At 35.4% G+C, this 22,997-nt stretch overlaps 4 protein-coding genes across 6 annotated transcripts; 1 reads left to right on the forward strand and 3 right to left on the reverse strand.

The window, feature by feature from the left end:
• The first annotated feature begins 1,267 nt into the window (after positions 1 to 1,267).
• LOC121246979 (aspartyl protease family protein At5g10770-like) lies at positions 1,268 to 4,510 on the forward strand. The gene is made up of 2 exons (XM_041145308.1): positions 1,268 to 1,608; positions 2,980 to 4,510. The coding sequence occupies exons 1-2, from the start codon at positions 1,434 to 1,436 to the stop codon at positions 4,242 to 4,244; spliced, it is 1,440 nt and encodes a 479-aa protein (XP_041001242.1). The 5' UTR covers positions 1,268 to 1,433; the 3' UTR covers positions 4,245 to 4,510.
• A 111-nt stretch (positions 4,511 to 4,621) lies between these two features.
• On the reverse strand, positions 4,622 to 16,199 carry LOC121246981 (AP2-like ethylene-responsive transcription factor At1g16060). Of its 3 annotated transcripts, none has more exons than XM_041145310.1 (9): positions 15,789 to 16,198; positions 15,559 to 15,641; positions 15,387 to 15,395; positions 15,016 to 15,104; positions 14,814 to 14,887; positions 14,612 to 14,662; positions 14,352 to 14,428; positions 12,677 to 13,254; positions 4,622 to 4,632 (listed from the first exon to the last, which is right to left on the reverse strand). In XM_041145310.1, the coding sequence occupies exons 1-8, from the start codon at positions 15,935 to 15,937 to the stop codon at positions 12,731 to 12,733; spliced, it is 1,056 nt and encodes a 351-aa protein (XP_041001244.1). In that variant the 5' UTR covers positions 15,938 to 16,198; the 3' UTR covers positions 4,622 to 4,632; positions 12,677 to 12,730. The 3 variants fall into 3 exon arrangements, with proteins under 3 accessions (XP_041001244.1, XP_041001247.1, XP_041001245.1); XM_041145311.1 differs by lacking the exon at positions 4,622 to 4,632 and adding an exon at positions 7,674 to 7,684; XM_041145313.1 differs by lacking the exon at positions 15,387 to 15,395 and having other exon boundaries at positions 15,789 to 16,199.
• Positions 4,751 to 9,823, reverse strand: LOC121246977 (probable folate-biopterin transporter 3). The gene is made up of 5 exons (XM_041145307.1): positions 9,324 to 9,823; positions 7,290 to 7,549; positions 6,752 to 6,847; positions 6,508 to 6,678; positions 4,751 to 6,064 (listed from the first exon to the last, which is right to left on the reverse strand). Exons 1-5 carry the CDS (start codon positions 9,688 to 9,690, stop codon positions 5,474 to 5,476), a joined length of 1,485 nt encoding a protein of 494 aa, XP_041001241.1. The 5' UTR covers positions 9,691 to 9,823; the 3' UTR covers positions 4,751 to 5,473.
• Positions 16,200 to 18,388: 2,189 nt separating the features above from the next.
• LOC121246980 (tubby-like protein 8) lies at positions 18,389 to 21,823 on the reverse strand. Its single transcript, XM_041145309.1, has 9 exons — positions 20,949 to 21,823; positions 20,746 to 20,860; positions 19,861 to 20,037; positions 19,680 to 19,735; positions 19,466 to 19,562; positions 19,250 to 19,339; positions 19,069 to 19,161; positions 18,834 to 18,901; positions 18,389 to 18,691 (listed from the first exon to the last, which is right to left on the reverse strand). Exons 1-9 carry the CDS (start codon positions 21,407 to 21,409, stop codon positions 18,616 to 18,618), a joined length of 1,233 nt encoding a protein of 410 aa, XP_041001243.1. The 5' UTR covers positions 21,410 to 21,823; the 3' UTR covers positions 18,389 to 18,615.
• Between the last annotated feature and the right edge of the window lie 1,174 nt (positions 21,824 to 22,997).

Genomic DNA, 22,997 nt, shown 5'->3' on the forward strand with positions numbered 1-22,997 from the left:
AGCAAAAAAATAAAGCAAAATTCAAGAAATTGCTTGGAGTCCAATTTGAGTTCACAAATGGTTGAAAATAGATCCATTGAATTTGCATCATGTGTACGTCTGATCATTAACTGGAATTGGATCCAAACCAATTCCCTAATGAATATAATAAAAAGTTGTATATACCATGATCGATCAGTACTCTATAATCATATCAATGATCATTTGTGTGAATAGTTAGAGAAAGCACGTGAAAATAATAGTAATATTTGTTGCTTCGATGTTGTCTCATTAATAACTTTATATATATATATATATATATATGTCGTACGTCGTACGTCGTCGTCGTCTAAATGGGATGATTTCTTGCAGCTTGAGGTAGAAGACATGACATGCACTCATGCTATCTAGTCCCGTGACAAGCTTCGATTGGTACATTCATAACACTAGAAAACTCAATAATTTACCGACATAAAATTGAACAAGTGCCGGCATTTTGTTAAACGCTGCAAAAGCTACATACTATATCCAGTGTAATAATAAAAACATTAGAAAACTCAATAATTTATCGACGTAAACTTGATCAATTGTCGACATTTTTATAAACATCACAAAAACTATGTATGAATACTGGTATAATAATATAAACGTCAAAAAATTCAATTATTTAGCTGCATAAATATTAAGCACCGGTAAAAATATAATTTTACAGACGCATAAACAACTACCGATAACATAAACGCCAGAAATTCTTAGCTCTTTTATAGTGACGTGACGGTAATTTGTTGTTTTGCCGGCACAGATATGCATAGAACACGGCCAGAAAGCTTCGTGTGTGTGTGTCTATATATACACACTATTACACTCGTGTATACACACAAGATTACAAAAACCTTAATATGAATTTTTTATTCTTCCCTCAAATAAGCATGCCATGTACAAAATATTTGAAGGAAAGTGACGAAACCTAATACATATGCAAGTCATCTACATTTCACGTGCGGCAACTCCCATCATAGGAGACAGTATGGGACACAAAAATGCATGCCTCTCTCTGGTACTATGTATGACAGTTGATTCCTGATCAAAAGCTCACTAAACCAATGAAATTTGTTCTGATAACAAGTTGTCATTCTTACGTACCCTAAAAACGCAGCAACCCATTAATATTCTCTCTCTCTCTCCCTCCCTCCTTCCTTGGTGATCTCCCTCTCCCAATGCACGTGAAAGCCCAATAATTTTCTCATGCACCAGTGGGTCCTAAAGCCAGCCCTTCCCCTTTTGTTCTCAAGCCAAACTCCAACTCCCAAGAATCAGTCCACCCACCACTTCTTCCCTCATTTCTTTCTTTCTCTAGCTGCCCCTCTTATTGTTCTTCATGCTCTTCTTTCTTTTCTTTTTCTTTTTTCTCTAGCTCCAAACATATTTGCTATCTTTCTGCACTACTTTCTGTTATGATGGTGGATGCGACTCCTCTTTTTCCATTGATGTTTTCTCTTATTCTTCTTTACCTCAGCATTGCAAATGGGGTTCATTGTTATGGAGAGAAGAAGGCCTTCAGCCTGCAAAGACTTCAATGGAATATTCAGCCAAGTGGCCATTCACTAAGTTGCCTCTCCGGGAAATCAAGTGAGTTTTTAGGTTTTGGCAAATCAGAGAATTAGAAGTAAAACTCATAAACTGCTTATAATCTAGTGTCGGCCAATGGCCATTATCTTTCAGAAGTACTTTATTCTATTTATCTCCATTTTGGGATGATCAGCTGTTATCATCGATTGCTCTCTCTTTACTTGACTGCTTTTATGCTTTAGGAAAGATGCTTAAATACAATGGTCGGTATTGTCTTCGAAAAGAAATTATTAACTCGCTATAACTGTCTCTCGACAAGTTTCACGGAAGCTTTTTTTAGTAAGTAAAGCAAAGTACTGAGAGTTCGGTCCTTTGTAAAGTTTCACTGACAGCGCCTGAACGAAACAGTTCTCTCCTTTACATTCTCAAGTTTAATTAAATTCAACGGTAGAGATGAATAATCAAATTTTCCTAGATCACTTCTCTTTTTTCTTCCATATTTTTCTTCCTATTAATGCTAAGTAATGTTAGATAAATTCTTAATTAAGATCTGCAAATTTCATGCACATCCTTCGAAAAAATAAAATTCATTTCAAAAAAATTCATGTCAATTCAAAATTTATCCAATTTTTTTAAATAAATAATGTGAAACTTGATCTTGTTTGTTTTCGCAGATGAAATGAGATGAGTTGAGAGGAGTTCTGAAAACAAACATAGCTTACTCATCCTAAAACTATAAATATCATTTCCATTTTCTTTTTATCTCTTCCTTTATCTCTCCCTTCTTATCTACATAAACCTAAAGTCAAATTTAGAATCACGGGTCCCTTTTTATTTGTGTCGTAGCTAAGTCACAAACGAATACCGCCATTAGAAATTATTATTTTTTGTTCTACTTCAGTTTTTCACTTAATATTCAGTTGCTTTATGAAATTACAAGAAGGCTAGCTCATATTTCAATTACATGACTAGTAGCTTGTCATTGCTTTAGGGTAAAAAAACTCGTGTCATTACCCCCACCAGATCTCTCTTTTCAAGGTATAGATTAATGGTGTTGATTAATCGGGTGAATGGAGCAGTACTACCATGCACCATATGTGATGTGGGGTCACTGACAGGCACTGAACCGACTTATATATTCACAAGTCGCGATATATATTCATCATATGTTGGAGAGAAATTAACTTTGTGTTCTTATATATGCCTTTAAATCTTGGAAGCTGACAGAAAGCGATTTTAGAGAGTATTTGACCGACTGACTTTATAATGAGCTCATGCATATTTCTCAAAGGGTGGACTTCGAAAATTGGGCTAGATTTATGCACGCGAGTGCAATAATTTTCATATAACCCATTAATTATTTTTTCGTTAAAGAAAAAGTTGCAATTATTATATATATCTTGTGTTTTTCTGATCTCTACCGAGAAATAGGGAGGGAGAATGGTGCAACTGTATTGGAAATGAAACACCGAGACTACTGCTCAGGAAAGATCGTCGACTGGAGTAAGAAGCTGCAGAAACGCCTAATATTGGACAATTTTCACGTCCAGTTACTGCAGTCCCGGATAGGAAACATGGCATTCGGCGCCGAAGATGCGATGAAAGCTCGAATGCCATTAACTTCTGGTATAAACCTTCACACTTTAAACTATATCGTAACCATCGAATTGGGAGGCCAAAACATGACGGTGATTGTAGACACTGGAAGCGATTTGACGTGGGTTCAATGCCAGCCATGCAAATCATGTTATAATCAGAAAGAATCTCTCTTCAACCCTTCTGCATCCCATTCATACCAATCAGTTTTGTGCAATACATCAGCTTGTCGTTCTCTTCAATATGGGTCTTGGAATTCACCCGTATGTGGGACCAAACAACCTTTCTGCAACTATGTCGTTAACTATGGAGATGGGTCCTACACCAGGGGCGAGCTAGCGCGGGAGCACCTTAGCCTTGGAAAAACTCCGGTGAAAGATTTTTTGTTTGGCTGTGGTAGAGATAACAAAGGTCTTTTTGGGGGAGCTTCAGGCCTCATGGGTCTGGGAAGGAGTACTCTTTCAGTGATCTCTCAAAGTTCTGCCCTATTTGGGGGAGTTTTCTCCTACTGTCTCCCTTCCACTGAAGCCGGGGCTTCTGGTTCTTTGGTTATGGGTGGAGATTCTTCATTATTCAAGAATTCCACTCCCTTCTCTTACACCAAAATGGTTCCGAATCCGCAACTGTCCAACTTTTATTTTCTCAACCTTACTGGCATAAGTGTTGGTGGGGTGGCCGTACATGCTCCAAGTTTTGCTAAGGGTGGAGTTTTGATCGATTCTGGGACTATTATTACAAGGCTTGCTCCGTCAGTTTACAAGGCTGTGAAAGCAGAGTTTCTGAAACAATTTTCTGGGTTTCCTCCGGCACCTGGATTTTCTATTTTGGATACTTGCTTCAACCTCGGTGGATATGAGGAAGTGGATATTCCTACACTAGAATTTCACTTTGAGGGTAATGCTGAGCTGAATGTGGATGTAACTGGCATCTTTTATCTCGTAAAAACTGATGCGTCTCAGGTTTGTTTGGCTCTTGCAAGTCTCTCCAATGAAGATGAGATTGGTATTGTTGGGAATTATCAGCAGAAGAACCAAAGGATTATATACGATACTAAACAGTCTAAGCTGGGACTTGCAGGAGAAACTTGCAGTTTCAGATGAACAGAAAAATATGATAAAGGTGACTTGATGTCAACACAATTCTTCCAAGGAGAGATCAAGAGCCATCATCATCAGCATCATATATAACATATATAAATAATTATGTCATTCGATGGAGAAAGGTGTGAACATCTAAATTCGTGGTTTTCAGACTCTCTTACGTGTAATAATGTTACTTCCAAATGTGGAGAACTACAAGAGTTTGAATGGTATATTCATTACTGTAAAATTTCTTTCAATATAAGCTTTTGCTGAAGGTATGTGAAAAGTAGAATATAGCGACCTATTTTATGCTGTCTATTGCTGCAGACAACGCAAAGCTGAGAGACTTTCAAAGTACAGATACTCTTTGAGCCTAGAGTTTCTCGAAACATCACAAAATTTTAATCTTTCCCAACTCTTTTCCCTGGATTTGAACAACAGAGGTTACAGAGCTTCAGCAGAAAACTCTTTGTGCAGGTATTTCAAAGTATATTGAAAAGGATCATTTTTGTTTTTCTTCTGAATAAACTGAAAGAAGCTTTTTGTCTTCAAGAAGTTCAAAAGAGGTTACGTCAATGTGGTGCTACATTAGATCAACGATTTTGTAGAACAAGATGTTCTCTAAGAATTTCGAAAACTCACAGAAAATAAACATGAACGTCCTCGCCCATTGGAGTAATTTCTTGAATTTGGAGCTACTGTTGTTTCCAATGATGCAAATGATTAGAGAAACAGGATCTGATTTAAGCTGATTCCAAAGCTAGAGCTGAATTGTCACTGGGATTGGCTTTATGATCTGAGCTCTGCATCACAGTCCACCAAAATTACCATATGCATTGATGCGTAGCACTTTCCAATAATGGTGCCTTTGGAAGCTTTTACCCAAAAAAAAAAAAAATTGACTTCAAAAGACACCCAACCCCAATCCCTGAGGCATCCTACAAGGTCTGGAGCAGTGTGGAATCCTGATCGAATTACATCTCTGCCATCTAGGTCTGACAGTATGATGAAAATAAATCAGTCCATACGATTTCCAAATCAGAAGAATGGCACCCTCTTCAACAACTTTTTCTAGAGAAATGAGTCAGTATTTTCAAGGAACTGTCAGCAGGAATCTCCGATCACATTGCTTGGCAAACCTTTTCCAGGTTGTGGGTAATCAGCAGTATTTCCAATGCAGTTAGCATAATGTCCTATAACATGCTTGTTTTCTTTCAAGCTGCATTTTATTACATCCCTAATTCTGGTCAAGTGCTATTGATAAGGGAGACCATTTCAACGGTCTCAGGTTCAAAGACACTGGTACCTTTTTTGGTCCTCATCATCTCAGTTGAAAGAATAGACAAGTTGGGATCACTTTTGGGTATTAAAAACAGGAACCCAATTGGAACTATTCGCAACAAGCTCCGAATCAATATAGTTACCCAAAGGTTGTCAAACTGTGTCCTTGTAACCTTCAAAATGTGGAGTAAAAGGCCCCCTGCTGAAGATGACGAAAGCAATCCGACATGATCAATTGACATAAGCAAAGCAAAGAAAGTGCCTTCTATACCAGCAGGACAAAGCTTGGAACTAAGTACAAGTAGAGGCATCCATTTAATACGCCCAATCATTTGAGAAATGGCTGCATCAATTACCGCAAAGAAGTAATCTGGTACACCAATTTTCAAGTTTATGCGTAAAACCAACACCAAATCTAGTAATCCGGATGCACCATATAGCAGTTGAATCCAGAAAAGTATGCCACGAAAAGGTTTGTTTCTTAAAAAGTTTTGGTAGATAAGAACCCCAAAGAGTGAGCCAACTGCACCAATAGCGGATATGGATCCAACAACCTCCTGCATGAAGCATATGAATAATGAGTTTCCATTGTTAGATTATCATAAATCAGTAAACAACTAGTGTTTAACATTACAAAAAAAGAAAAGTCTGCAAATTTGAAGTTTTTTTTTCTGAAAATGTGGATTTAGAAACTATATACTGAAAAGCCAGCAATACAACCAGAAGTGCAGGATACATATGGCAATAAAAATAACTGAGATAGAATATGCTGCTCTGAATGGAACACAAGTAAGACTTATGCGCTAAAATTCTCCATAATAGATACAGAAGATGCAAATTGAAACTGCGTGCAACGTCATGATCATATATGGAATAAAATTTTATGGCAGGAAGATGGATAGTTTTGAACTTCTTTTTTTTTTTTTTTTGTGATAAGTTGTTTTGAACTTCTTAAGAAAATTTATCTAAATGCTAAAGAATAGGCGAAGAATCATGGAACCTGTGAGAAAGATGGGCCTCCCTTGGATTCTGTATACCAATAAAACATTCCTTCATGGATATTCAGGGCCAAGGCAAGTGATAAGTACATGTATAAACATGGCCTCCACACCTCCCGAAATTTCAATGTTGTCCACATAGCCTTACCAGCATCCACTAGCTTCTCACTTACCTAAATTAAAAGGTTTATGTGAATTTAGAAGAAAGCATGACAGGGGATACCTAAAAAAGTAAGGTAACCTTACCCTCCTGTACCCAGAGTTATGAACACGGGATTCCCTCAGCAGCATTCCAACCAGAACAACCAGTCCAGACGGAATGCTCAGCAACCCAAAAGCACCCTGTCAAGAAAGAGAAACCAATTTTACCTGAGAAGGTATTCTGAAATATAATAGAAAACATTTTTATCGAATCTCTAAAGAAATCTACTCCTGTAGTATTGGATAATCAAATTGACCATATAGAATTTACGTCCTAAAAGAATTCTTATTATACATGCTACTTTCTAAGATGCATATGTGAAAATACAACATGTATTGTGCCTTATATTATTAAGCATTTGGACTGGAACTTTTTAAGCCTGGAAATTATCTAGATATCTCCCTTGTGAAATATCTGATTAATAAGAATTGAATAACTAAAGGTTATTGCATTGCTTAGCTGCAAAGAAGAAGAAGAAATAATCCGAGTGTGGACAAGGATCTGAGACAGTTGCAAGTAAAAGGTGCCAAGGAAATGAAATGGTCAAAGTAATAAAGCAAAAGAAGTTGGACAGAAGCTTACCTTAGGCCCAACTAGGTGAACAAAAAAGCCACTGAGTGAAAATCCTATCAGAGCTCCAATGGAAGAGCTCAGTCCACACAAGCTTTGCATGTCACCAGCAAGGGAGGGATGACTTATACTATTCTGCGTCACACAAGCATCAATGGTAACATCTGCTATAGCTATTCCAGCACTGCCTGCTATTAGAGAAAACATCGCAAATGCAAGATGCAATCTCTTGTGTAGTGATAGCACAAGCATGGAGCTGATGCCAATAAAACCTGAAATTAATTGTGGGAGTAACAATCCAGTAAACAGAATCATCCAGCCTAGCACAACCATGGAGAATTAAGCACAAAACCAGACTTAATCAAGGGAAAAACTCTTAGGTAATCAAAGGCATCCAAATTCTCCATCTATCTGGTTTTTCTATTTTTTGGCTTTAGTCAGATCTGAACCTCAGCTTAGCTCTCCCCCCCCCCCCCCCCCCTCTTCCTTCTTTCAACATGAACTCAAGGGTAATGCATACTGCTTAGTCTTTTACATCTTCAAGTCATATCACGCATAGAAATTGCCAATAATCATAATAATAATGAAAATTCAACTTTCTGTAGAAAAAACAAACAAAAAAGGCAGGCATTACACTCAGAATCGTTGTGTCAAAGCTAATGCGACTTAAGATGGCAAGCAAATAAATAAAAATATCCAAGTCAGAATGCATGTGAAAGCGCACGATATGGTTACTTGATGTGGAAACTAAGAGCAAAATGCTACGGACATGATCAAGGATCATACTTTCTGAAGCTATTCCCTTCAAACTTGATGCAGCAAATTTGTTTTCACAAGTCACTCAAATAGTTTATTTTATTTGATATTTAGCTGGGTGGCTTCAAAATACTTGCACTAGGAAACCATTTCACTGGAACACAGGATTGATTCTTCCATCTAATTTTGTATTCCAAAATATGCACATCCATTTTAACATCCCTGAATTTATGCAGAAGAACTTGACTGTTGTCAGTGGACAAAAGGCTATGAATTGTCTGGCATATCATAAGGAATTCCAGTAGCTACATCTAGAAAAATAAATACATTTTATCCTATTATCATATACAGCAGATTTTGCAGCGAACACAATGGTTTTCCCCTCTTCAATCAAAAATGTTTTCCAAGTAAATTAGCTTCATCAAACTATATCTTTATTCCTCATATTGCATCTCCTCTTTCCCATTGTATAGGACAAACTTCATACCAAATTCCCCAAAGAAGGAAAATAGATAAAAGCAAACAAGGTTTCATTTCTAACAATTGGAGCTACTACACTCCTGACCCTGATGGGGCTCAATGTAAATCAGCATGGATAGGAAAGAAAAAGAATGAAAGAAAGAGAAAAATCCAAACTACACCAACAAGTAGTTTATTGGAAGCTCCCGGCAGCTATGTAAGGAATTATAGGATAATGTTCCCTCTAAAGCCTTCTAAGTTCCCATCAATGGAGAGAAGTTAGATGGCATAACAGAGGATGAACCAAAGAAGCCAAGAACAGAAAGCTAACGAAAGATACACCGACATTCATATATCTATTAGGAAACACAGATATTTCTACAACTTGAAAAATAAAGATATAGAGAGGATTAAACATGTGCTCAACGGAAAAGGAAGGCAGTATCATCTGAGTGAATAAGGTATTGAAATGTGCTTCTTCTTATTTAATGCACTAGTAATGAAGACCTAGATATTAATTACCAAAACGAAGACAAATATGTAAGATTAGTTCATTCTCAGCATTCTTAAACAGATAAAGGAAACTAGATAAGTTTCTTCCTTCCTCCTATAAAATACAAAGAAACAAGAATGAGACACTTGAAAAAAAAGTTTTCCCTATGACATTTGTAGCATGGATAAGCAAAAACGAAAAACAAGAAAAAAAACCCTATCAAGACGCATGGAGGATAAGTAAAAAATGGAAAGCTTGATGGAATCACATCTTGATTAAGTAGCTCTCGGCACTACACCGTATGTGAAAAAAACCATACATGAGTAAGGAACATATACCTGCGGAAAAAAAATACGGCCGTCTCCGATACCCTAGAATTGGAACGGTATCAGTGAAGAGACCCCAGAGAGGCTTAATAACCCAAGGAATTTGAATCATCCCAAAATACACCTGAGCTTCGGAGGGTTGCATTTTCTGCTCATCCTTCATGTAATACTGCGTACTAACTCTACTCAGTCCCACACCCAGACCCTGACTGATTCCATACACAATGACCACGCCCAACACAAAGCTCCAATGCAACTCTACACAAAGCATTTTTAACCAATCTATAGGACTGGTTAGCAATCCCCAGAACCCCATTTTTCTTGGGTTTTTCTCCTGTCTCTGAGCAACAACATGAACATTTTCCTCTGGGTCTTCCATTAGCAAAATTTCTCGAGCAAAATTTGGAAACACGAAAAAGTGACTAGTTATCTTAACGTTTTATGATCTGGGATGGGTCAAATTCTAAAGTTGGATGCGGTATTGACTTGGGAAAGCAAAATGGATCTGTCTTAGCTTGCGCCAGCATATTTCTTTGATCCAACCAAAATTTATCTGTCTGATCTGGCTTTTTCTATCTCTCTTTTTTTTTTTTTTTTTTTTTTTTTTTTTTTCAGCAATCAAATATATTTCATTAACTAAGATAATACAATAGGAGGGGATGGAGTTCTCCAATAAACATCCCAAAATAATAATAATAGTGCAAAGTGATGAATAAAAAAGAAAAAAAATGAATTTTTACGATCAATTTTTTGGTCGTCACCCATATTCTACCAAGAGGATGTCATCTTAAAATATGGTAATAAGCTGTTCGTAAAATATTGCGAATAATGGAACCACTGCCGGTTGTGGTGGAACCTCCGCTGAAAGGGTGTGAGAGTGGTGGGTGCACTGTTGCTTGTTGTCATGAGATGATTTTTAGAGAGATTCTCAATCCCTTCTTCAAGATCATGGTTTAGGGAAAACAATAATATAGGAGAAAACCCGTCATCAAATCGACTGATCTGCCGATCATCTGTATTCCCGGACAAATGTGATGGCGCACAGCAGGCACGCGCTTGTGGGATGGAGAGTGGGTGGCCTAGATCTGGAAGATCTCGGCGAGACGAAGCTGCTGGTACGGCGCTTGTAGCCGTTGGAAGCGTTGTTGTGCGGCGGCACATGGAGAACACGCACGGAAACAAGCCGCGCGTGAGGGCCACGCACAAACATTTTTTGAGCAACTTTGCGCTGTCCCAGTAGTTCGGTGGCTGTAGGATGGAGTGGTGGGGCGCGTGTAGGTATAAGGCGGCCGGAGAGTAGCAGATCTGACAAAAAACGAACCGGTAGAGAGAGAAGAGGAAAAACACTACTATAAAGTACGTAAATGAAAATGAGAAGGAGAGAAGTATGGCAATGGCTCTCACAGAAATGGACGATTCTAGAGAGAAGGCAGTGGCTTTTTCTATCTCTATTAGTTAATAATCATTCATTGAGTCATTGGTTAGGTAAAGTTCATATTTAAAATTTAGTCAATATTATATTTTTTTTATATTTACCTATTCCATTTAAATTTAATCTCCAAATTAAATTATCCATTCACTCTCTATATAATGATAAAATACTATTAATTTAATAATTTATTTATTTAATTTATTTTTATCACATTTTGTAGTTCTACCAATTAAATGTTAATAATAATTATATTATAATTAAATTAATATTAAAAAATCATATTTTCAAAATTCATTTAATGCTAATAACAAAAAATATTTGATTAAACTCATCTAAAATTCTATCTAAATTTTTTAATTACAAACCAAATAGTATTTTTGCTTAGAGTGAGAAACTAATATTTTAATGTTTGCTTGGAGTGAGAAATTAGTATTTTAATATTTGGTGAATCAATTGCAATTCTACATCTTTGCTAAACCACTGTAGCAAAAGTCTAAATTATTTTAGGTTTATCCAATTCAATATGAGATGTTTTTAACATCAATTATGCAAATTTTAGCCAACCTTCTCATTTGGCCAGGCTAATGAGGTTGCTCTTCTAGAATTAAATAATCTCTAAAGTAATGTTTGGTCGTTTCACATGTTTTCAGATTATAGAAAACTAATATTTTTTATTTAGATAATTTAAAAATACTATTAATATCAAATAATGTGGCGATATGCAAATAAGATGCGTTAAATATTTTATCTATAAGAAATAATATTTACAGTTGTAGAGTGTGCAAGCACCATATAATCTCTTTAAAAAATTAAATAAATACGAGACACATATAAAAAAATTAATTTTTTAATAATAGACCTTAATCTTTTTCAAAAATATTATCCAACACTTATACATTCCACGACTTTATTTATCATTACACTCCATCTATAGCAAAATCTTCACACCAATAAATTTAAAAACCCGAAAATTTTGTCCTAATTTGTATTTTTTAAATATAATATTCGTAAAGTTTTTAACCATAATTCTTTTAATAGTGGTAGAGTAAATTAAAAAATCTCTGTTGCATTAATCTGTAAAGTAAGGCCAGACCCATTAATATTTTTATTTAATGGATCTTGTTTTCTTTGTTTCCTAACTTTAAGATTTTTTCTCCATGCTGGCTTAATGGTTGCTTAATTTGTTCAACCTAACATTAAATATAAAATGGTTCACATATAAAATCTATTTTCTCTGAATTTTATAAAATTTTCTAGTAAAAAAATTATAAAATTATAAAAACCCTAATTTCAATACGTGAATTTGAGACAAAACCATTAAAATGACAAGTTGAGTTTAGTTTCCAAATTCAGTTGAGTTCAGCCTTACTTTAATATAAGTCTAACATCAAACACTTAATTCTCAAATTACTAAACTCTTCCCAACTCAAAACCTTCTTACACGTAAGACTCATAATTTTTTAATTTTAACTTAAAATATCTTTATACGTGAGACCTACAATATTTTTCAATTTTTCATAAAAAGTACTAAATCATCTTAACATCTAAATACACTTTAAATTACTCAGTTTAGATGGGCCTCACATAACTTCTTCCACTATTTAACTCATTACTATTCATAAAGAACTTAACTCAACTGAGCTTAACTCAACATACAAACGCAACCTTAGACACTACAATTTGATTTCTCTTGCTAATGAAAGAGTAAAAACCACCAAACGGCAAAACACTATACTTATGGCCGGTAATGTAAAAGCTGGGTGACTAGGTCGACCATTTAAAGATTCAACGATGCATGTGTAAATTCGGCATTCTTTGAGACAACGAGGTTTGTAAAAACATTGTCTTATTGAAAGATATATCTGATAAAAGAATGTCTAGCTCCGTCCGTATTTACATGTAAAAAAACTAGGAAATATAGCCGGCCCAACACCTTCTCTTTACTCTATCCTTCTTTTCCACCCATATATTCACATGACCCTCGTCTTTAAGGACCAAGATGTTCGCAATCGAAAATTGGTACTGAAGCAATTGAATTCAAGTCTCCAAAAATAATGTCTTCGCTCTCAGCATATAAGTTTCCATAGTCATGACAGTCAAAGTATGTTTGAATATCATCCGGAAAGCTTCGACGCGGTGGCTCTGACTCTTGCGACGTTGGAGGACTACTGTCCACCACCGATGTCCTCTCCAGCATTTCCTTGAACTTAGATGATTGCAATAGTAGCCCTAGTGCTGAAGATGCAGAGCCACCAGCACCAGGCGGCCTTAGTGGATCAGCTAGGGTCATGTCAGTTGCAGTACTCGAGCTGGCTGCTTGATTGGAGACTAAGCTTAAGCCAGGCTCTAAATCAGTGTTTGGTTCAGAGTCATTTGGATTAGTGGGGCTATTTTGATTACCCGGACGTAGCCACTTGATGTAGCGACTGAGATCAAAGTTAGTAACAGCGTTAACTCCACGGTACTCTATAGCTGCCATATCATATGCTGTTGCTGCTTCTTCTTGCGTAGCTGCATCAATGCGCGCGTGTACAAGAATAAATAAATAAATAAATAATAGTAAAATGTAAAAAGTATATATAGAGAAGGGTCCTGTTTTGGAGATAAATATATATTTAATTTAGAAAGTTTAATTTGCATGCAAAATTTGGTGGAGATCTAGTTGGAAAAAATATCTAATATTCCAAACAACGACGTAGGTACACATTCATGAATAACTGGTCTTAAATAGCTTGTTCAGTACGTACATAAGCAGTTGAGGTTTGGTGATCTATATCTCAACCAACTCGATTTGATTACACACAACACACACACACACATATATATAGATATATATACACACACAGATTCACCATTTTATTTTATTCGGCCACGTAGTACTATACATACACCTAGTTAGTTTGACCCATATACATTAGTTGTTAATATTAATGTTGGGGCCGGAAACATCATGTCACTTTCCTTTTTTTTTCAATATTTATTTATTTATTTGTTCTGTCTATGAATTAAGTACTCTTATCTCCTATATATTAATTAGGACGTAACTGTATTCATTTGTTTTTAATGTTTGTCCGACATTCATTTTTAGTGACGTCGCATGACAAGTTTGTGTTGACATGTGGTAAAGATCGAAATTACTTAATGATTGATCTCTAAGTGCACTCATGCTGAAGGATATACACCAAGGTTTTGGAACGACCCAATTGTGAATAACGTATATAGCGATCGAATGAGATCATGATCATCATGTATTTTGCCTGCAGGCTGATCGATCTTTTGGTGACCAATTAAGTCTATATATAATATGCATTGATTAATATTTTTTTAAGACATAAATGGATCGAAAAAATTAGAAATATTAATATATATCTGAAATATATATTTTGTTTTCTTCCATTTTTCTTGGCCAAATCAATATAATAATTATTATAATTTGTTTTTTCCAATTCATAAGCACTCGTAAATTTCAAAATTTTCATATCCTTCTTAAACTTTCTTTAATTTCCATTTTATGGTGAGAAAAATTCATGAAAAATGGAAAAAGCTCAGCAGAAAATTAAAGACGAGCGGGAGAGGAAATAATGGTTTCTGTCAATATTAGTACGTACCATAAGTTCCAAGATAGAGATATTTGTTGCCGAATACTCTGCCAATGCGAGCTTCCCACCTTCCATTGTGATGGTGTCTGCACATGATTGATCATTTAGAAATAAAAACTAAGTTAATCATGACCATAACACGTACAGAGCAGTGCACGCACGCACGCATGCATGCAGCAGGAGAACTAGTACTTATAACATCATGATCTCATGAGGACTGAATGATCAAAAAGGCCGGGAAATTAATTCGATAATCTTTAATTAATTACCTTGCCACGCCTCTATACTTTGAGACCCCACGGGAAAACCCACTACTTTTTCTGTACATGATCGGATAACAAATTGGGAAAAAAAAAAAAAAAAAACCAATTGATCATCAACACAATTTAATTAAACTAATTATTAATTAACGATCGAGTACATGATATATTATTCGTGATTTGAGATGTGCAGAAATTTGTGAATTATTACCTCCTCAAAATACTAATGTACTCTTCTTTTGATTGCCCCTCCATTTCTTTGAGTTCTTCTTGATAGGTTGATAGCTACATGAATTAATTAATATTTATCATACACACACACATATATATATATATATATAGAAAAGTCAGAGAAATTAATGAAAGTGATGATAAATATTATGGGAAGAGATTGAGAAATGGCAAGTGAGTACCGGGAAATTGAGGATGGTTTCATGTCCCCAGTACTTCAATGCTGCCAGATCATAAGCGCGTGCAGCGGCTTCTTCATCATTATATGCCCCTTCAAAAAGAGAAATCCAACATCTCAATTATTTACATTTAAAAAACAGGCAGTACTGTACTGTAATTGATTCTCTCCAGCTTTTCGTTTCCTTCTTAAGTTTTTTTTTTGTTTTTGTTTGAGCATGACATTTCCTTCTAAAGTTATTTGAGGATGCAGAAAGGATTAATTAATAAAGAAAATATTTAAAACGAAAATGCATATAAAAAAAGATGTCAAGCAAATTCAGTACTTTTCCCATTAATTTCTCTTAAACAAAAAAAAAAAAAATACCAAACCTACCTAGATATACTGCATTTAAGTCGGAAACCAAGCCACCGCCACCATCAAACCAGGAACAGAGAATTTACAAGAGAAATAGATTGTTAAGAGTACTGCGTTATGCAAATATGAATAATGGGAATTTTGTTTTGTTTTTCGATCCGAAAAATAAAAAGAGAAGAAGAAGAAGAACCTTGTCTTCCTTTCTTGTTCTGCGACTCGTTCCAGCAATTCTTATCCCACAAATGAGCTTCATAACGACCAGTCCACCGATGCCTAAATCATTCAGGCAACGTCGATAAAAGAACAGAAGGAAAAGTATAACAAAAAAGCCTATATATGTGTGCGTGTGTGTGTAGAAATAATATTTCGAAGAGATAAAACACTCTTTCACAAACTCGTGGCCTGATCGATGCATCCAACCTCGTGACGCCTCTGTAGATGGAGCTGCGCTGTGGAGGAGAGTCTCGTGCGACACTTTTGCGTTTCCGCTTCACCTTGGTTGCGGCGCTGTTGCTAGGGTTAGTATTCGACGTAGCATTCGCAGTGTTATTGACTGAGCTTTTCGCCATAGAATTAATTAACCAACTTCACAAGAGAGAACGTCGCAATGGTACAGAGAGAGAGAGAGAGAGAGAGAGAGAGAGATGTGCATGTAGGTCAATATATATCCAATTATAAGAAGGGTTTGGGAGTAGTTGCTAGCTAGCCGGCTGAGGAGGAGAAGGGTTTTTATGGCCGTCTCGCTAGCTATCTCTTATAAGCGAGTGCTTGTGTAAAGTCTCTTCCTCTTTGTCCTCATGATCAGTACTACTTGTTCTTTCGCGTTACATGTATGTCCTCAGTGCTTGTGCAATAAATATATATTGAAATGGACATTATATGATCGATCTATATATATATAATCTCCTTTCCCACCCTATATTTGCTATGCATAATAGGGTTTTAATTATTTTCCTTAATTATTCCCTATAGTAGCTTTTTAATTATAACATGCACCTTTTTGTTCTCTCTCTCTCTCTCTCTCTCTCGTTTGGTGTGTCATTGTCTTGATATTTTTACTTTTATATATAATGTCATGTTGTGGAATTTAGGAGTTTGGCTAGCTAGCTTGAAATTAATTTATAAACTTAATTCCTTCTCCAATCTCTTAATTTATTTAGTTTTCTCTACATTTCATTAGGACGTAATTTAGATATTATTTAATTTATTAAGATATATATAATATTTGAAAACACGCATGCTCTTGGCCGATGGATGAGATTTGACAAATATTATATATATTTCAATATATATAATTAATAATAAAAATTGCATGCAATGTTAAAGATGAAAAGTACTCATGATATATGATCTTCAAGCAGCATATAATATATAGTATGTACTAGTAGTACTATTGGTGGCAGATTTTCTATGGATCCAGTGATTACATGTGGATGGATGTAAGTAGTTTCAATCTTAAATGTGGAGTAGTACATGGTTGTTGGTTATGGGTCAAAAATAGTTTTGGGTAGGTTCGGTTCTAAGGATATATTCAAGAACGCCCGACGGAATATCAAATTTAATTAATTTAATTTGATTGACTCCATAAAAATTAAATGAAGACCATTAATGATCGATAAAATCTATTTATAAGTTTTATTTTATTTTTTACACATTCAACGCAACGTATCGCTGATATAAAAAAAATTTCACATAAGCTATACAAAAAAAATATATATATATATATATATATATTAATGTTTTAATTTTTCTAAGTTATATATAATAGATCTCACGATAAATACATGGTGTGTTAACATATCGACTTATACACAACAAAGTATAGATTTATCATTTACCTGTTAACCTTGCTATTATGATGTAATAGTTGAGTACATCGTGAGCATGAAGGCAGCGAAGCTTTGGGATCGAGGAGATATTAGTGGTAGCACGTAGCGGGCGGCCGTAAAACCATGCATTAGGTGAGCCCCAGACTCTCTGCTTAATTCCACCTAATTAATTACTTACGCTTTCATCTTGATTTAAGTATGGCTTATTCAATACGATCAAGATCAGAAATAATATTTATCGTTCACAGTTGTATAAGATTATATATTTATCTAATTAACTTGTGATTTGAAAAATAATTTATATACTTAAAAGAGTTTGCACGTATCGCACATTTTTTTAAAAAAACAATCGATAAAAAAATTTACTTTTTAATGGCAGGTCTTGGTGTCCCGTTCTGATCACAATATATGTTCATGATTGTATGATTCTTATAATTTTAGGCACCCAAGCAATCTATATCTAAAGAATCAGTCATACTGTTGGCTAACATGGATGGAGGAAATTGACTCTTCGTTTGGTTTATAAAATCATCTCAATTCATTATTATAATTTTTTTAAATTTTAACATAAAATATAATAAATAATTCAACTTTTTTAAATATTAAAATAATAATAATAATATTAAAAAATAATATTTTATCATCTCAACTCCACTTAATTTAATATTCAAACATGACAATTGATTTGGTGGAGAGCTATTAAAATAGTGAAAAAAAGTAGGTGGGTGGCGGGGGTGAGCTCCCAACTTCTAACGCCTAATTGGCAGTCGGTAACAGTGTCATCCCGTAACAGGAGGGGGGGTCCTTTCTAGTTGACTAAATCAAATAACTTTTTAAAACGTTTTAACCTTTATAGAAAAAGGGTTGTTTCCATCCCAACAACTCCCCTACAAAAAGGGGGAGTTGTGTTTTTAATGAAACGTCATTTTATTTTATGATAAGATAGACAAATTATATATCCATACTTTGAGATTATTTAATAAATATTATTAAAAAAAAACATTTATCATATCTCAAGTGCATGCCATAAGACTGGGCCAAAACATGTACTGAGCCCTTTGAACTCTTAGCAGGCAAGTCTCTCTGAAATAGGGTGTCTCTGTGATAGGACTATTGGGCTTTTAGGCCGTACCCAAGTCCACCAACTTACTAACGAAAGGGTGCTCATTTATGTAGAGAAGAAGAAAAATATATTAGCTCGAATTTCTTCACTATCCAATGGCATCAAAAGTTCAAAACCCCCCCCCCCCCCCCCCCCCCCAACTCATCCGGCTTGTCATCTACATAAAATGATGAAGTTTGTTGTTTTCTTTCTTGGGTCGGAATGAGAAGCAGAGCTTTAACAATAAAAAGTTGGAATGTAAGTTTGCGCTCAAGAGGTTGAACAGCAAAAAGGTAAGAGCAGCATATAAAAATCATTACACCATGCAACAAAGCTTAGAATCCATAGAAGCCAAACATATGCAAAATGCTTGGAAACCCGTCAAAGGATATCTGCATAAGAAAGGCATAAGATCTCGTGTTATATCTCTTTCCTAACGTGCTATCAATCAAATATGTAGTCCTACATATCAAAATATAATGATCAACTTTGCTTTAAATCAATAGAATTGCAGAAATGGTTCTTGCATAATACCTGTAATCCATCACGTACTTTGACTTCCCCACTCTTCCAAGCTGCAGGATTGATTGTTTTCCATTCTCCTAAGTGAGCCATAAACAAGTTAGCATCCCAAGTATATCTTTTCGCTACACTCATTTCGGCACCTCCCGGCCCAATCTACTCTCCACACTTTTAAATTAAGCATCTTGATCACATTGTTGCACATGTTTGTCCTAGTGAAACCATAAATCAAGGAAGTTAATGATACCTCTAAAGTCAGCTGGAAATTCTTTACAGAGCTCTGGATTCTAAGTCCAGCTCTACCCCTGTCTCTATAGTCTAACTCATTTTGCTTTGAAATCTGAAGCAGCAAAAGAAACCAATCAACACAGCTATAATTAATATACTTCCTGAAACTTAACAGAGGAATATACTTTCTATATTCTTACTTTGTTGTAATGCGGAACTCTTGAGAATAGCTGATGAACTTTGTCCACTTTTCCCTCCCAGTCCTTTGGCAGTCCATGAATGTGTTGTACCTACCAGAAACAAACTTCTTGGATTATGATACACATATTACTAGACTTAAGAGATGAAATCCTGGCACACGTTTTCATGCTATAATAGGGTAAGTACCTAAGAATTTTTGAAACCGTTTAGCTCACCTGAGTTGTGTTCTTAAGCTGCATGGATTGATGCTTGGGTATGTATACCATCATACTTCTGTAACTACCGGTACAGGTGGCTATTGTAGGCATGAATCTGCAAGGCAAAGCAATCCTATGTAACGAGAAGAAGACAGACAGACCACACACACACACACACACACACACACACACATATATATATATATAGAGAGAGAGAGAGGACTTGGCTTACCTGACAACAGCTAGAAGTGATTTAGACTGATTTGTTAGGGCATTAAGGCGTCTCCCCTGCAATCAAAATCATTGCTGAACAAATTCATGATAGAATCTTTCCACAAATCAATCAAAAAACTGAGTCCACAATTTTATATGTAATATAATTCATTACACTATATAAAGTTCCAAGAAATGACCTGATCCCAAATATGGTATCTAGAACCCATAAGGTTAGATGTGACGGCCCCAATAAAACTATCATCCATGCTAGACAATATTCCTTTCGTATTCTGAGCTACGGTGAACACGGACTTCCCGTTATTCCTCTTGTGGTGGGCAACAGCTAGTTTCCGATTCTGTCGTCCCTGACCTTCCTGGTTTTATAATTCCAGATAAAAGAATCAAGAGTTAAACCTTGCTCCTAGAAGGGAGTTTACCATGCTCCACAAGAAAAACCATGAACAACCTAGATACAGGCAATCAAACAATCAAACAGAGGGCCACGCTAAAAGAGAAATTATAGAGAATAGCGGGTGTACTTGAGAGTTGCATGGAAAAGATGAAGCAAAAGCATTTATACCACAAATTACACATTGTATCGTGATGCAGAAAAATAGTGAAGATGGCTTGCAGAAGTTATTAGATGTCAGTACCCTACCAAAATCAGAAACTCATCGTCCTTGTCCGCTATTACATCCAAGGTATAATAATACTTTCATCAGAATTGCAAAATTCTCGCAGACTTTTATGAGTAAGACAGAAAGTAAAAGAAGTACAAAAAACAACATTGAGTTACAAATATGACTCCTTGGCCTTCCCCTACAGAAACAACCGTTAGCAATATCCCCATGGGTGACTTCTCGTGCACAGGTGCTCAAAGATACCACCATGTCAGGGTTGATATGTATACAAAGAATACGTACCAATCAAACTTGCAAAAACCGGGGAAATAAAAAAACGAAAACTTTAAAGACTCCGGAACCGGATGGTAATGAGATAAAATCCAGAATTTTATACAAATAGAATTAATATACAACCAAAGAGAGAGGGGGAAACGTTTTTATAAGTCACGGGGATCTCACATTCGTATAAAGAGCGTATAGAGTACCCCCATGTAGCTCCTCCGGCGATGCTTCTTTAACAATTACACAAGTACACTTTCCTATATCCGGAGGTAATGGCCTACATAACAAAGACCTGAACAAGCGTACACAAAACTGAGATTAAAAAGACTTCAAACAGGATTTTTGCGTCAAAAGCCCAAAACGGTCGACAGAAAACCAACCTATTAGGCAGTGTAGACCAAGAAGAAGCCGGGGCAGCCTCAGAATCGGAGTAGTCCCAAATATTCAAAGAACTGGAGGTTTCCGATTCGGCAGGGTCCCAAATTTTAGGCCCAAAAGCCTTCTCAGGCTCATTCATTTGCATGCAAAACTGAAGCGAGGATGGCTTCAATACCCTGCCGTTTGTGGAGAGAGACTTCATGGCGGTGAACCGCTTGGGCGTACCAAACCCATTCGGGGGCACCACATTTTCTTTGTCAGTGCCAAAAAAGGCAGGCTTCTCGTTTTGCTTCCTGTTGGGCATATCGTTCTCTTTGTTGTCGGTAAATATACGTGGGGTTGAGCAGACGCCCCCACCGCCTTCACTGCTGCTGCGGCTGTGCCTGAGGTCATTGAGAGGGTTGACATAGAGGGAGTTGTACGAGGATTGCCGTGGCATTGAGGATCTCTTGCAACCAGTCATCAGGTTTTGAGGGAGGTAAAATTCGTTAATCCTTGGATGTGTTGGATTTGAACGCTGGACGTTGTGTCTGGTTTTGGGATTTTTGAAACGAGTCACATCTGGCACGGAGATTGATTTCGAAATGTGTTGCTTTGGGAAAGATTTCGCTTACACTTTTTGTGTGTAGATGATTTTGTCTGAGAAGAGTTCAGTGGCTCTGATTTTGCCACGTCGGTACATTGAGTGGGTCCCCAATTGCTGTGAAGGTGGGTAGAAACGTTGAGTGGACCCCAATGACTTAGGTGGGGGTGAGATATGATGCAACTGATAGTGATGGGGATCAAAGGATGTTTTTGAATTTGAATGGTCATTGGGAAATGTGAGCGTTTTGTTTTTGGATGGTGGGAACTAATGTATTTGTTTGCTTGCTTGATGGGACACTAACGGTAACTATTCAAACTCTGATCTTTTTTTCTTTTTTCTTTACCTGTGTTGGAAACCGAATCGAGGGGGTTTAGTTTTACTAGAAAAGAGGTTTACCGAGGATTAATGACTCTTTTGGTTAGAGTATAGATGAGATTAGATCTTTTTAATAGTAATAAAATTTTTAAGTTAAGATAAGATAAAATAGTCAATAAAAAAATATATGTTTAGATAGTGAAATGAAATGAAATAATTTTTAATTTTAAAAATTTTAAAAAAATATGAGTCTCACTGTTTATATACTGTTCATATACTAATGTATTGTTCACACTATTAATGTACTGTTTACATCAATTTTAGCACTATTCACATAATGTTCATGTCAGTTTTTATTATTTTATATTGTTTATTTAAGTGTATATATCCAAAACTTAAGATATAAAATATTATATTTGAATAGACAAAATTACTGTATAGTACAACTCTAAATGAGATTTTCATCTATATTAGCTAACCAAACCATGCCTAAGGTTTTGTTTGTTTTCATAACTTATTTCAATTCACCTCATATTATTTAATTATTATAATTTTTTCAAATTCTTACATAAAATAAATATAAACAATTCAATTTTTTCAAATTTTAAAACAAAAACAATATTAAAAATAAATAGTCTAACAATATTTTATTCAATTTTTAACTTTAATCTCAACTCATCTGATCTGTGAAAACAAACGAGATCTAAGTCACAATTTTAATAGTGAGATAAAATGAGATAATTTTAGATTAAATTAAAAGTTGAATAAAATATTATTATTATTATTATTTTGAGATTTGAAAAAGTTAAATTATTTATTATATTGTGTAAAAATTAAAAAAAAAATTTGTAATGATAATATGAAATGAAACACTTTCAAGGGCCTAAAAAAATGTTCCCATCATATCATGTTCGATCATATGTTTTTTTTCTAATGAGTGGGAATGTTTTATTTGCACGAGAGAGGCGAAAAACAATCTACAAAGCCTATAGAATCAAATATTCGTAGTTAAATACTTTTTTACAATTTTAAAAAATATAAACATTACTGTATTTAATGGTGAAATCCAAACTTTCACATATAATACTTATGAATTTTGTTATACATAAACCAGTGAGAACAATTATAACATTAAAAAAAAAACTAAAAC

The sequence above is a fragment of the Juglans microcarpa x Juglans regia genome, chromosome 1S, assembly GCF_004785595.1.
Source record: "Juglans microcarpa x Juglans regia isolate MS1-56 chromosome 1S, Jm3101_v1.0, whole genome shotgun sequence".
Classification (NCBI taxonomy): Eukaryota; Viridiplantae; Streptophyta; class Magnoliopsida; order Fagales; family Juglandaceae; genus Juglans; species Juglans microcarpa x Juglans regia.